This window comes from Tachypleus tridentatus, chromosome 1, assembly GCF_004210375.1.
Source record: "Tachypleus tridentatus isolate NWPU-2018 chromosome 1, ASM421037v1, whole genome shotgun sequence".
Lineage (NCBI taxonomy): Eukaryota > Metazoa > Arthropoda > Merostomata > Xiphosura > Limulidae > Tachypleus > Tachypleus tridentatus.
The window spans coordinates 52,956,159-52,971,922 of NC_134825.1; the positions used below are offsets into that span (position 1 = coordinate 52,956,159).

At 35.0% G+C, this 15,764-nt stretch overlaps 1 protein-coding gene across 2 annotated transcripts in view; it reads left to right on the forward strand.

The window, feature by feature from the left end:
- Positions 1-15,764, forward strand: part of LOC143248752 (Na(+)/H(+) exchanger protein 2-like) — a 52,997-nt gene that overhangs the window by 21,013 nt on the left and 16,220 nt on the right. For both annotated transcript variants that reach the window (XM_076497439.1, XM_076497448.1), the window contains exons 2-4: positions 5,006-5,466; positions 8,022-8,278; positions 11,555-11,772. In XM_076497439.1, the coding sequence (XP_076353554.1) occupies positions 5,006-5,466; positions 8,022-8,278; positions 11,555-11,772 (936 nt within the window). The remainder of the gene's footprint in view (positions 1-5,005; positions 5,467-8,021; positions 8,279-11,554; positions 11,773-15,764) is intronic.

A 15,764-nucleotide genomic window follows, 5' to 3' on the forward strand; every position in this document is an offset into this window, starting at 1 on the left:
ATGTGGATACAATGTTAAACTACTAAACTATAAAAAAACCATTACATCGGTTGAAAGATTTGGTAGGAGAATTGTAAGTTAACACTTTTAATACGCGCTTTATTTTTTCGAGTATAGTAGTTTCTCAGTGTTGTTTTAGGCTTAGTTGGTGTAGTTCTGTCACCACGTTTCGTTAAATTACACAGTAGTATAGCGGACTTACAACGCTAGAAACCAGGTTTCGTGGTGGACAGATCGGAGATAGCTTTTTGCCCTTAATTACAAACAAACAAACAAAAGTAAATAAAATCATGATTTGAAATGGCATTAAAGAAATTTCATAAATTTATTCTTATTATATAAAATAATATGAAATAAAATATTGCTTTTTACCTGAAAAATTTACAGGAAAACATAATTTTTTCCTAAGTGTTTGCGACCCAAATTCAAATCTCCTGCGACTCACACTTCGGTAAACCCTGCCTTAGTGTCTTTAACTCGTTAAGACCTTGTTAATTGTAATTTATTTTATTTGGATCATTCTTAAATGATACAAGTACTTCACAGTTAAAACTACCCACGTGACCATGAACATCTCTTTTTAGTGCTAAATAATGTTTGCATGCTTAAGTTGAAACTTTGGAAATCCGTTTGTAATTTTGTGAACTAGACAAAAAATGGAAAACCCGAATTGAAATACACAGTTCTTTCTTTCCCAAACGATGTTTTGTGTTGTAATGACATCATCTTTATTGCTTATTTCAAAGGGGGATTCCTGCTAATTCATTGTAGTTATATTGATGTCACGCAGTCATAATTTCAAAATATTAGTGACCGTGTTGGTATGTTGCTTGTAGAGGTAGCAAAACTGTTGTACGTTTTTAATCATTACATTAAAAGAAATATTAATGCGTTTCTACTCTCAATATATTTTATAGGAGTTTAAATGCAAAATAAATAAGAGATTGAGACAATTTAGATAAAATACTAAAGTCTGAACAAATATTTAAACACAGTCACTATATTCGTGAAATTCCATGTTGGCATGATAGTTCCTGAAAGGTACAATATTGCAGAAAATAATGGACTTCTAAAGAAAGAAAAGCTTACTTAACAATACTAAAAATTGTTAGGTTATTGAAGTGAAGAAAAATATCTGCATTTTAAAGTAAAGGTTTTTTTTTTTTTTTTTAGCTTCGCGCAACCCTTGAACTTCTTCTACCAACAAATAGTGGGATTAGCTGTGCGTGTAACTTCTTCCTCATGGCTGAGGATGATCGAGAACGAGATTCGAATCCTCGACCCTAAGATTACGATTCAAATTACATAAATTTAATATATGCAATTCTTATAAATACCTAAATTTCTAAGGTAAAGATAAAAATCTATAAATTCATAGAAAGGTTTCTTTGTTTGTTTTGAATTTCGAGCAAATTTACACGAGAGCTATCTGTGCTAGCCGTCTCTAATTTAGCAGTGTACAACCAGAGGGAAGGCAGCTAGTCATCGCCACTAACTGCTAACTCTTAGGCTGCTCTTTTATCAACGAAAAGTGGGATTGACCGTCACATTATTACGCTTCCACGGCTGAAAGAACGAATATGTTTGGTGTGACGGGGATTTGAACCCGCGACCTATCCACCTAGCCATGCCAAGCCATACAACGTTCGATTGATGACCACTAGCATGTGTATTTTAGTTGTGTTACAAATGAGCTTTAAGATTAAACGTGATTTTTAAATTATGTTCGACTATTTTAGGGAAAACACGTCAATCGTGTTATTATTAGTGTTTATACTAATATAATAAAAATGATAATTTCAAATTAATTTCGTATTGTAAGTTGTTATAGTTTTAGATAAAATTATCATTTATATTATCGGTGCGAGATAAGAATAAGAATAATCCATAGCTCAAGCAATTAGAAAGAAAATGCTATATAGTCTTATTAATAGACTGAAATCAAGCACTTATTTGCATAGTTTTCACAAAACTCTCCTACATTTTTAAGATGGGAAAACCCATAATTAGAAAATATATGGTTTTCATTACTAAACAGCTAAGAGACGATACTATTCGAAAGTGCATCTTTTTACCAGTGATTATATTAGTGAAAAGGCTGAATAATCCGAAAAACGTACGTGTTTCTAGTAATGCTCCGGTAAATTTGTTACCAAAAACAAAACAATGAAAACACTTGTGTGAGGTTTACATAAATCAACATTATTTTTTATACACATTGAAAACATGCGAGACTCTGTGTTTGTGTGTGTTTTCTTATAGCAAAGTCACATCGGGCTTTCTGCTGAGCCCACCGAGGAGAATCGAGCCCCTGATTTTAACGTTGCAAATCCATAGACATACCGCTGAACTAGCGGGGGGCTACATACGAGACAAAACCAATTATAGAATCGGCTCAGTATCATTCAATAATTCATTTATACGGATTGTTCAAGTTTTGAATATCGGCCTGGCATGGCCACGTGGTTAGGGTGCTCGACTCCCAATCTGAGGGTCGCGGGTTCGAATCCCAGTCACACCAAACATGGTCGTCCTCTCAGCTGTGAAAGCGTTATAATGTTACGGTCAATCCCACTATTCGGTGGTAAAAGAGTATTTCACGAGTTTGCAGTGGGTGGTAATGAATAACTGCCTTCTCTTTAGTCTTACGCTACTAAATTAGGAACAGGTAGCGCAAATAGCCTTCGTGTAAATTTGCGCGAAATTAAAAAAAAAAAAACAGTTTTGAATAATAGTGTAATTTTTTCTTGAATTCAGAGTTCAAGTGCATTATCTTACCACTTTTTGAAAAGTGAAAAGAATCTTTTGCATGGAACTACTTAATACATGTGCGGAAATTAATTTTACCTAAGCATGCCACAGAAGAGGAAGAAAAGAGACATTTTGTCGCAATGACCACAGAATGTATTGCAATTTTGTGCTTTTGTTAGTGTATGTGTTAGCACTTACATGATTTATTGAACTTGAACAAATTTAAGTAAATATTTTTACTAAACAAATGGCATATTCTCAATGTAGAATTACTCCTAAACGAGAGGAAGAATTTGCTTTCAGAAAGAAACAGAGGTTGGAGAGATAAGTGTTGTTACAAATAAGAAATGCGCTCTCCTTTATATAGGGCTTTTACCAATGTTTGGAAATCTTCAACACTGATCAGCTACAAATGCAAGCTCTGGATGATGTATAAGATATAGTGGCGTCACTATATAACGAGTTTCTTAAAGCAGTTACTTTTTTTACCAACCTGAACTAGGGACTAATTACCAACCAGTGTCAATCCAAGAGAGTATTTGCCAACCTACACTTGCAACATCAGTGTAATGTCAGTCAGGCATTGGAGTGTTTATTAGCCCACACCAAGACAAAGCTGATTTTGCCACTAGTGTTGGAAGCAGTGAAAAGAGGACTAAAACATGTTCATATTTGAGTTGTGCTGCCAGTTCATTGGGTAAAGACTGGCACTAAGAGTTTGGTCATTTATGTGGACAATCTGTATTTTTCTTTACCTGATAAGAATTGCAACGCTGTATTGTGATGGTATATCCATAAATACGTTTGTTTAGGGACTTTTCTGCAAAGCCATAAAGTACTTGTATGAAGTTCAGGAACATTTTCACCTTAACAAAGAAAGTTTTCATTGTGACTTTGAACGAAGTAATAACTTTGAGCTAGGCATTAGTGGGAAAAATCTTCGACTGTAGTGGCTATACCTCAAAAATTGCTGACCTAGTCAGGTCTCTTACTTTATCAAACTAGGACTGCATTTACGGTTTACAAGCCACTCAAACATCCTGGCATTACAATGCAGGCACGGTGGTTACTAGCTAATGGGAAGATGTGCCAAGGTTTGGCCATGGGGTAAATGCTACAGAAAAGTAAAAAACCAAAATCAGGCCTAGCCATCAGATTGATGTACCATGGGAGGGTTTAATGGTCAGTCCATTTTTCTCAGGACTGGCCAATTACGTACTGTCCAGAAAACAATCAGCGTTACGTTATTTGTATAATGAGAGGCTATTCAATGTTGTTTCGTAATTATGAAATAGGTATAAGTATAGGAAGTAACCAGAATATAGCTGCATATATTGCACCCAAGATTAAAGCAAGCATGGGACTATCGATATATCTGAGTAGTTGGTTGGTCGTTTAATTGTATAGGTTAACAGTTTAAACTCATCTCAGAAAAAGCAATTCAGTGACTTGCTGATTAGATATGCAGATGTATTTGTGGACCAGATGACCAAAATGGATTGAACAATGGTTACTCTTTCCAACATAGTTACTGGTCATGCTCTCCAATTTAAAAACAACAAAAAACTACTGTACAGACTTTTCTGAACTAGTAACCACTGAACAGGCTTTCCTGGATGTTCAAGGATGCCATTACCACAGAAATATTTTGGATGTTAATGAAATCATACACATTTGGAAAAGTACTTGAAGTTTTCGAGAGGAAGAAGAAGGATGCGCTAAAGTTCATTGTTGAATTTAGTTGAGTTAATGTGGTAAATTGCATTGCTTCCTTTCTTTTACCATGAACAATTGAGGCAATGGATGAACTAATAGGTTCTCACCGATTCAAAAGTTTGGTTTTTATGTATTAATAAGTCAAGCTGGACGACGAGAGCAGGATGGAGTAGAATGTGTAATTATTTATGCTAGTTGTATGTTCATGGCTCCAAAACAAAGAAATAACTACTTGCATTTGTGATTTTTCTCAAACACTATTAATGACGTATGATTTGTCTGTTTGGACTGTGCTTTGTTAAAATGATTTATGAACTTTAAAAATGTAGAAAGGATGATGGCGTGTTGCATTAAAACGTTTTTTTTTTAATATCATTTAGTAAATCATAACTAGTTCAGCTAAGATGTTCATTAACCATTAAATCTAATAACTAAATAATCAATAAAAATTAACAATCATTGTGATTTGGTGCTATCTTGTAAGGAGATTAAGGAATGTATAGAGGAAACTTCAACGTTTAATATTGTTTTATTTCAGGTTTTCATGTTACCCCAAAGCTCAGCGTAATCTTTCCAGAGAGCTGTGTACTTATCGTGGTTGGAGTAATCATTGGATTAATACTCTTCTACACCGGCATTGAACAAGTTGGACCTTTGACCCCAGAAGTATTCTTCTTGTACATGTTACCTCCAATTATTTTGGACGCTGGCTACTTCATGCCCAATCGCCTCTTCTTTGATAACATGGTATCCATTTTGGTATATGCTGTAATCGGCACTGTCTGGAATGCCTTAACCATTGGATTCTCCTTATGGGCAGTTGGATTAACTGGTCTATATGGAGTGGACATTCCTCTTCTTGACATACTTTTATTTAGTTCTATCGTGTCCGCTGTTGACCCTGTAGCCGTTCTGGCTGTTTTCGAAGAGATTCATGTGAACGAAGTATTGTACATATTAGTGTTCGGGGAGTCTTTACTAAATGATGCTGTTACAGTGGTGAGTGAAATACCATTAAAACAATATCCAGTTGTCATTTTATTATGCTAGGTCAATTAGAATCAGCACTTAAACTTGCTCGTGAAACAAATTGGCGTTGTAACTGATCCAGTTTAACTCCTCTGCAGTGACACTATATCAAGATAATCGTTTACAAGTTGTTTACATCAAATAGTTTATCTGCTTTAACTGTTTGAAAATTATATTTATTAATGTCTGCCTCATTACGCCAGTTTTAGTGTTTGAACCTCCTCGTAATTATATTAGAAATCTAAAAACTTTATTCTCGACAAGAAAGAAAAGAAAACGAACCAGTCTGGATTTTCGAAAAGCTTTGATTCCACTAAATTAGTCAAAATTTTATTTTGCAAGGCTATTTTTAAAATAAGAACGAACATCATTTGAATTTTATGAGTACGATATAAAATTATGTCAAATTATGGTAAAATACTATTGTGCAACTGGGGGGGGGTTAAATTTTAAGAACTATTGAACTCGTAATAAACGGTTGGTAGCCGAAAGAAACTACAAAAACTAAGTTGAAAATGTAAAGAGAATATTTAATTTGACTTTCATAATAATCGCCATTTTTTGAAATTCGTTTATAAGGTTGTGAAAAAATTCATTTTATACCATGTTTATCGAGAACACCATCAAGAGCTATAGTTCGATTCTAATGAGAAATATTGAAATGATAATTCGATTTCCTTCAGTCCTCTATTTGTTAAAAATGATGTAATAGTGAATTCAAAACTGTTTTAATGCATCACGAATCTTTAGATGTTGAGTTTACTCATGTTTGTAAGTAAATTATCATTTACTGCATCGAATTTGTTAAATCATTCACGCGTCTGCTGAGTAACTACGTTGGCGTTGAATAGGCCTCAGAGACTGTAATCAAACACAAGATATTTTGAAATACCTCACTTGCAAACAAGGCCAATCGGACGTCCATGTGTCGTCATTGAGCTCTTAAAATAATCAAATAATTTTAAAAAATAAACTTAAAACTCATGGAAACATTGACAAAACAGAGCATGGTAAATGAATACAATAGGGTTTCATTATAATATATTCAGTTTATAAAGCTCCAACATATTCTGTCTTCCAATATTTTTCTGAAGAGACAAAGAGATACCTTAATAGGCGCTATTTAGATTGTTATCGACAAATATTTGAATGCAATTTGTATGCCAAGGTTAATCGATACAGAAAAGGTCAATAGTCTCAAGAGACATATATGTGTGAGTGTAACAAGTTATAGTTTAAGCAGATTTTCTCAACATAATTGTTTGTTTGTTTTCAATTTCGTGCAAAGCTAATCGAGGGCTATCTGCGTTAGCCGTCCCTAATTTAGCAGTGTAAGACTAGGTAGAAAGCAGCTAGTCATAACCACCCACCGCCAACTCTTGGGCTACTCTTTTACCAACGAATAGTGAGATTGACCGTCACATTATAACGCCCCCACGGCTGAAAGGACGAGCATGTTTGGTGCGACTGGGATTCGAACTCGTGACCCTCGAATTACGAGTCGAACGCCTTAACACGCTTGGCCATGCCGGGCCTCTCAACATAATATCTTCACTTGAATCTCAGTAGTAGGGTATATATGTCAGAAATAGTGGGACTCGTTCATTCCAGAAACTTCTTAACTTTCTAAAACTTCAACGTTAGAATTATGTAGAGCAAAATACCGTTGAACAGTAATAATGCAAAGAAGTAAAACAACAATAAACTTGATCACTTATGGCAAGAATTGTTACATTTACTATGCACGATGTGGCCTGGATTTGTTCGTCAAATATTTTCAAACATTAGTTTGAGATGCTGGTATAAATGTTTACTGTTTGTTTGTTTGTTTTTGAATTTCGCGCAAAGCTACTCAGGGGCCTATCTGCGCTATCCGTCCCTAGAAGGAAGGCAGCTAGTCATCACCACCCAACGCCAACTCTTGTGCGACTCTTTTACCAGCGAATAGTGGGATTGACCATCATATTATAACGCCCTAACGGCTAAAAGGGCAAGCATGTTTGGTGTGACGACCCTCGGATTACGGGTCGAACGCCTTAACTCACCTAGCCATGCCGGGCCATAAATGTTTACATTTTAAAATTAGATATTAATGTTTCTGATAATTGTTCTTGGAACAGGAATTGTTTAATTCACATGTAAATTCGTAAGAAGCTTTGCCCCCCCCCCGCAATAGATATATATAAATTAGCTGTTACATAATTTATTGACTTTACGACGAAACTAAACACTTTGTAGGAAATTAGTTTTAAAGGATGAACTGTGGACAAAATTAAGAATATATTGTGTTAAGATGTATAAAAATATTTTTTGCTTAAGTGAATGCATTGAAATTTATATAATCACTCGACAACAATCTCTTAAATAAATATCAAATTCAACTCGATTAATAATTTAATGTAACCGAACACTTCTTGTCTTTAATGTTAGTGTGTATATAGATCTTTAAAAAAAAAAAAAGCACTTAATTTTTCTAAAAGTTTTAAGCATATATGTTATTGTAAGTCAACTCTTATCACTTTCAGGTTCTGTATCATATGTTCGAAGGCTATACTGAAATGGGACAGGAAAACATCATACCCATTGACTACCTGGCGGGTGTCTTGTCTTTCTTTGTTGCATCGCTTGGAGGCGCTTTCTTTGGTGTTATATGGGGTATCATAGCGGCATTTTTGTCCAGATTCACTCATCATGTGTTGATCATAGAGCCACTGTTTATTTTTGTGTTAGGATATCTTTCTTACCTCACCTCTGAGCTGTTCCATTTATCTGGAATTGTGGCGTAAGTACTTAAAATGTTATTTTGCTACGAAGAAAGTTGTTGTTAATGAGAATCTTTAATCAACGTGATCATTAAACACGTATCTGTCAACGTAATCATTAAACACGTATCTGGAGGCATACATTTTTAATGTACTTGAAGTTGTTTGATCTTAACAATTAGTTCACAATTTCCTTGAGTTGAAGACTTTTTTTTCTTTCACTATCAGAAATCTCTTAATAAACAATCAATAGGATAAATTTTCATCCAGCTCAGACAAGAAACAAACATGACTTGTAAGAAAGTTTCATTTTTGTGTTTTTACGTTTACCTCGACATAAACCTTTTTGGTATTTTGACTTCTTACATTACACTTGGTTCTGATTTGTTTTTTGGTTTGAAGTTGAGCACAAAGATACACAATGGGCTATCTGTGCTCTTCCCCCATGGATATCGTTGTAAGTCCGCGGACATACCGCTATGTCACTTGGGGAGGGTGCACTTGGTTCTGACAATTATTCGTTTCGAATAAAGCTGCTACAATAAATGAAGTCCAACTGATGTAATATACCTACATGAAAATGTCTTTACAATTGTTCAAAGCTAATCTATTGTATTTGTAAGCGTTGTTGGCAATTTCAAATGATATAATTTTAGTAAATGCTCGGGGTTACTTGTAAGTATTTATATAGGTATTAATAGCAACTTGAAAATGTGTGTTTTTGTTGATAATTGATAACTCTATGTTTTATTTGCTAGTAATACACTTAAGAGTTTATATATGTAAATATCCATCGCTATTTAATATATGTAGTTCACAAAACGTACCATCAGATAATGTTGCTTGTGTAGCAACTTGAATAATTGCTACATAAGACTATTTAGGTATACAAGTTTTAAAACTTATAGTGTTTTCTACAAAATTTTAGCAATCGACATTTTGTGATACTAAAACAGTGGACAAAGCTATCAACTCTGCACTTGGTGAAAAGACTTTGCAACAAATTCTTATCATATTTCTCATTTTCTAGTAGAAAAAAATTATCTCTCGAATACGAGATGGATTATGTGTACCTCCTGTTTACTGGCGAAACTGTAACAATAAACAGTTTGTAGTATTTAATTAATTAATTACAAAAGCCATTACATAAAAGCACGCGAAAAAAATGTCTATCATGACAAGTACTATGCCAAGTTATAAATAAGCACTCATTCAAGTATTTAAGCTTATTGAATAATATGGTTGCAAACCTAGTGACATATGTTTCTGTTGTTCTTAAATTGCTTTAACTTTAAAATTATGTTTTTGTGAAAACATTTTTCTTAACTATTTATGTACCAAATATCTTCCGACTCCACAATTTTGTTAGTTACGAGGTCTCTAATAATGTAAGTCACACAAAAAATTTAATGAAAGTACTATCAATATTGGCAATTAATCTCATTAATTATTACTGAGGTAATTTAGTAATGAGTGATTTCTTCAAGTTATAAAAAAACAGACACAAAATATCTTGTTTTAAGAAACCATCACAGATTACAATCACGAGTTACGTCAGTAAAATTACTACACGCAGAGGAGGACTTTAATTCATTGAAAAAGTATACACGATTACCAGTACGTATCTAAGCAGGTTTTTTTATTTTTCTCACACATTATAAAAACTAATTGGGTATTGTATTCCCAGTAACGCTACAGTCTGATGAACCACCACACTTTAATATACAGGGTGTTCGAAAAGTCACTGTGCACTTATATATTTATAAACAGACATGTTTCAATATAGAATACAGGAGGTAAATATGAATGACAATTACAAACAATGTTGAAAGTGACTCCCGTTGGCATCAATACAGGCCTGGATCCTTCTTATTTTGTTTCTAAACACCGCTATCAGTTTGCTGGCGGCCTGGCATGGCCTAGCTCGTTAAGGCGTGCGCTTCGTAATCTGAGGGTCGCGGGTTCGCGCCCGAGTCGCGCCAAACATGCTCGCCTTTCCAGCCGTGGGGGCGTTATAATGTTACGATCAATCCCACTATTCGTTGGTAAAAGAGTAGCCCAAGAGTTGGTGGTGGGTGGTGATGACTAGCTGCGTTCCCTCTAGTCTTACACTACTAAATTAGGGACGGCTAGCACAGATAGCCCTCGAGTAGCTTTGTGCGAAATTCCAAAACAGTTGCTGGCTTGAAATAGACTAAATGAAATATGATTACAAAACTGCACAGTGACTTTCCGAACACCCTGTATTATATAAAACCAAATTAAATTTAACATTTGAAGTTAAAGTTTAATGCTTGGCTTAAGGTATGACAACACAATTACTATATGAAAAATGTTTTACGTGGGTGATTCATTCTTTTAAGTTATTCATTCTGTCACGTTTTTAATCAGCGAATTTGTTAGTTCCACTATTTTAATATTTATCTAATGCTTTTCCAATATTGAAATAAATTATTAAATGAATACTCAATTTGATGCACAACATAATAAACTAATATGAAATTATTAGCTCACGCCTCCCCTCCTGCAACGGCATCTCTGCAGACGTACAACACTAAAAACTCGGTTTCAATACTTGTGATGGGCAGAGCACAGATAGTTCATTGTGCAGTTTTGTACTTAACTAGAAACAAACGATCATCTATTTTGTAAAGTATTTGCAGTTTTAAAATTCCAGGAGTGAGAATTATAAATGTGCATCTTAGTAAACAGAAATAAAAAAGTGCATCTGTAAAGAAGTATCCTTGTAACAACTTAGCTTGTACACATTGTTGTAGTTAAGCCACTATAATAACCAGTAACTTGTAACAACTTAGCTTGTACACATTGTTGTAGTTAAGCCACTATAATAACCAGTAACTTGTAACAACTTAGCTTGTACACATTGTTGTAGTTAAGCCACTATAATAACCAGTAACTTGTAACAACTTAGCTTGTACACATTGTTGTAGTTAAGCCACTATAATAACCAGTAACTTGTAACAACTTAGCTTGTACACATTGTTGTAGTTAAGCCACTATAATAACCAGTAACTTGTAACAACTTAGCTTGTACACATTGTTGTAGTTAAGCCCCTATAATAACCAGTAACTTGTAACAACTTAGCTTGTACACATTGTTGTAGTTAAGCCACTGTAATAATCAGTAACTTGTAACAACTTAGATTGTATACAATGTTGTTTGTTTATGCTTTAAAATAGGTATTGGTATCTTAGCCATCTTTTTTCTGTTTGTATTTTCTTTAAATTCATAATGTGAAACGAATAATACAGAACTAACATGAAATTCTATTTAGGCTGACATTTTGTGGCATGACCATGAAAAACTATGTGGAAGAAAACATAACATACAAATCTCACATCACATTAAAATACGCTATGAAGATGTTAGCTAATTCATCAGAAACCATTATCTTCATGTTTCTTGGGGTATCAATTGTAAACGACGAGCACGACTGGAACACGTGGTTTGTCATCTTGACTGTTATATTTTGTACAGTATATCGTGCGATTGGTGAGTACTACCAGTTAAGACTGAGTACGCGATTTCATTGTTATTGTTGCAAAAATCTAAAGTAAAAAGTAGTTTACACTAGTGTTAAATGATATACTTAAATAACTTATCAACACCCACATGTAAACATGACAAAACTATCATCAGAAATTGTTGTTTAGAACTACTATATTATTTTATCCCTTCCTTAAATACGGTCTTTAACTTGTTTTCAGGTAAAGTTGCAAGGATGGAGATTGCAAGCATACATGTACATTTCTCTTCCATAATTTTAGGTACTTAAAGCTATAACACACTTTTACAGCAGTTACAACGCGTATACCATAAAGAGTGTGTTATACACATATATACAGTAGTGTAATTCACGTTTAAGGCAAGATGCCAACATGGCCAAAAGTATGTGGACATCCCTTCTAATTAATGGGTTCGGCTATTTCAGCCACACCTATTGCTAACAGGTGCATAAAATAAATCATACAGCCATGTAATTTCTATAGATAAACATTGGCAGTAGAATGGGTCGTACTGAGTCACTTAGTGACTTTCAACGTGGCACCTTTTCATCAAGTCAATTCGTCAAATTTCTGCCCTGCTAGAGCTGCCCCAGTCAACTGTAAGTGCTGTTATTGTGAAATGGAAATGTTTAGGAGCAACAACAGCTCAGCCACGAAGTGGTTTGCCACACAAACTCACAGAATGCGACCACCGAGTGCTGAAGCGCGTAGAGCGTAAAAATCATCTGTTCACAGTTGCAATACTCTCTACCGAGTTCCAAACTGCCTCTGGAAGCAACGTCAGCACAAGAACTGTTCGTTAGGAGCTTCATGAAATGAGTCTCTGAAGCTGAGTACCTGTACACAAACCTAGATCACCATGCGCAATGCCAAGCATCAGCTAGAGTGGTGTAAAGCACACCACCATTGGACCCTGGAGCAATGGAACTGCATTCTCTGGAGTGATGAATCACGCTTCACTATCTGGCAGTCTGACGAATGAATCTGGATTTGGCAGAACGCTATCTGCCTAAATGCATAGTGCCAACTGTAAAGTTTTATGGAGGAGGAATAATAGTCTGGGGCTGTTTTTCATGGTTTGGACTAGGCTCTTTAGTTCCAGTGAAGGGAAGTTTTATTGCTACAGCATACAATGACATTCTAGATAATTGTGCGCTTCCAACTTTGTGGAAACAGTTTGGGGAAGGCCTTTTTTTTGTTTTAGCATGACAATGCCCCCATGCAAAAAGCGAGGTCCATAAAGGCATGGTTTGCCGAGGTTGGTGTGGAAGAACTAGACAGGCCTGCACAAAACTTTGACCTTAACCCCATTGAACACCTTTGGGATGAATTGGAACGCCGACTTCGAACTAGGCCTTCTCGCCCGACATCAGTGCCAGACCTCACTAATGCTCTTGTGGCTGAATAGGAGCGAATCCCCGCAGCCATGTTCCAAAATCTAAAGAAAAGTCTTCCCAGAAGATGGAGGCTGTTATAGCAGTAAAGGGGGACCAACTCCGTATTAATGCCCATGGTTTTAAGATGTTCAACAAGCACATATGGGTGTGATAGTCGGGTGTTCACATACTTGTGACCATGTAGTGTGTCTTTAAATAGCATATATATGTGTGTGTGTGTGTGTGTGTGTGTGCGGCAAAATCCCTAATATAGCAGTGTAAGACTAGAGCTAGAGCTACTCTTTTACCAACGAACTGTGAGATTGACTGTCACATTATAATGCCTCACGGCTGAAAGAGCGAGCATGTTTGATGTGACGAGGATTCGAACCCTCGACCCTCGGATTACGAGTCAAGCGCTCTAACAACCTAGCCATGCCAGGTACAGGCAAAGAAAGAGAGAGAGTAAAACTCAAATTCGTCAAAAGAGAGGATTGTTTCGTATTATTTCAGGTAAACACAACCAGTGATGATTTTCTAAGTAATTTCTGTTATAATCAGTGATGTACCAGTATAGTGGTGGATGTAATGCTGTGTTAATTGCTTGTGTTAACACAAGATATGTAGATGATACGATTGCGGGATTCACATCTACAGAACACACACTTAATTTTTTCAATCACATTAACGCTATACATCCAAACATCAACTTCACATGTGAACAAGAAGAAAGCAATCAAATATCATTTCTTAACCTCAAAATTACAAGAACCGATACACAATTTAAAACAGAAATCCACTGAAAAATCACCCATATTGGACTATACATTCCTTGAGACTCAGCACATGAAACAAAACAAAAACTCAACATACTAAGAAACTAAATAAACACAGCCATAAAACTATGCTCACCAGATAAAATTAACGACGAATTAGATAAAATAAAACAATACTTCATCAACATCAATAAGTTTCTTCCACAAACCGTAGAAAACATTATACGCACACACCTAGACAAAAAGCAAAATCAACTAACAAAAGTAAATATATTCCACGAATTAAAAAAATTCACGAAACCATATACTGCTGTATACCATATATTCTCGACATCAGCAGAAAAATAACCAATATTTTGCAAAAACTAGTAACAAAATATGGCATTCCAGTTAATACCCAATTTATTCAAAAACCATGCACAAAACTAAGGTCTATACAATGTAAAAACTACACTGACAAACACCACACCAACATTATTTATAAAATACAATGTGATAACTGCCACGACTTCTATATTGGAGAAACAAGTAGGAAAATGGAAACCAGATTCAAAGAACATAAAAAGTCACCTTCATGCATTTTCGAACACTGGAAATCAAATAAACATAACATAACCATAGAAAACACTCAAATACTAAATAAAGAAACAAACATAAGCAAACGAAAAATTAAAGAAGCCTTACTTATACAACAACTCAAGCCCAAAATAAACCAATACAAAGGAACACCTTTATACCCATATTAAAAATATATTCAAACATCTAAGCATGCCCTCTATATTCCTACACTCAGTTACACAACCCCCTTCAAACATGTGGTCAGCTATCGGTTAGTTACCTCTTTCTTTCTTTGTGAACCTGACGATGACCGAAGAAGGTCGAAACGATGTTCGCTCCTCTATATAAAAAAACTTTCTCAACCAAAACAGGTGCACCTGTTGGCTAATAAATTCTCAAAGTATGCTTTTCAGAAACTGTTATGGTCTCATTGCTGTTACTTTGCACCAATGTAAACCGAAACAACGATGTCCAGGAAATGTTTTTGCTGTATGGTCTCCAGAAATTGCCATTAACTAATTGAACTCTGGATTACTGCATCATTTTTCAACAAGTGCTCAGGCGCGGATTTACGGCTAGGCGATCGTTTAAGTTTCGCGCTTACTTATTAGAGATTTGTCTATCTATAAATATTTTTACTTTATAATTTATAAAGAATAAATGCGATATATAATGTCATTAATGATTATGTTTATATTGTTCGTAAATTTATTCAACAATTCTAAAAATCTAGTTGTTTTATTTCATCTTTTGTTCAAACTTTATAAGGAAAATTGTTTTTTAAAATGAAAACTGGCAACGTTGAATATGTCTTCAACCAACTGGGTACTTGTTTCAGATGACAGTTTCCATAAAGTACAAAGGGGTATCGTCGTTTGATTTTATTTGTGGCATCTTATCTTTATCGTCATAAATATAAATAACACTACATTGGCCAGTCACTACACTTTATCATTGAGGAGCATGAGTGCATGCAGCTGCCATTGCTTTGTGTTGAATTTTGAACTGGCATATAATGTAAAAATGGCTGAGAGTGCTAGTCGTCCATCTAAGTCATGACCCAAAAGAACAAAGTGCTGTATTATGCAATTAATTGTTACACATACAGTAACGATGAGTCGACTATGAGCTTGACTGTGTTCACAGATGAAATATTAGGCTATCTGGTTCCAACTTTTCCTATTTAATGTACTTTCTCAATTGTAACTCTAAACAGTTTTTATTGGTATTTTAATTCCAGATATACTAAGGGTGTTACGCGAGTGGTG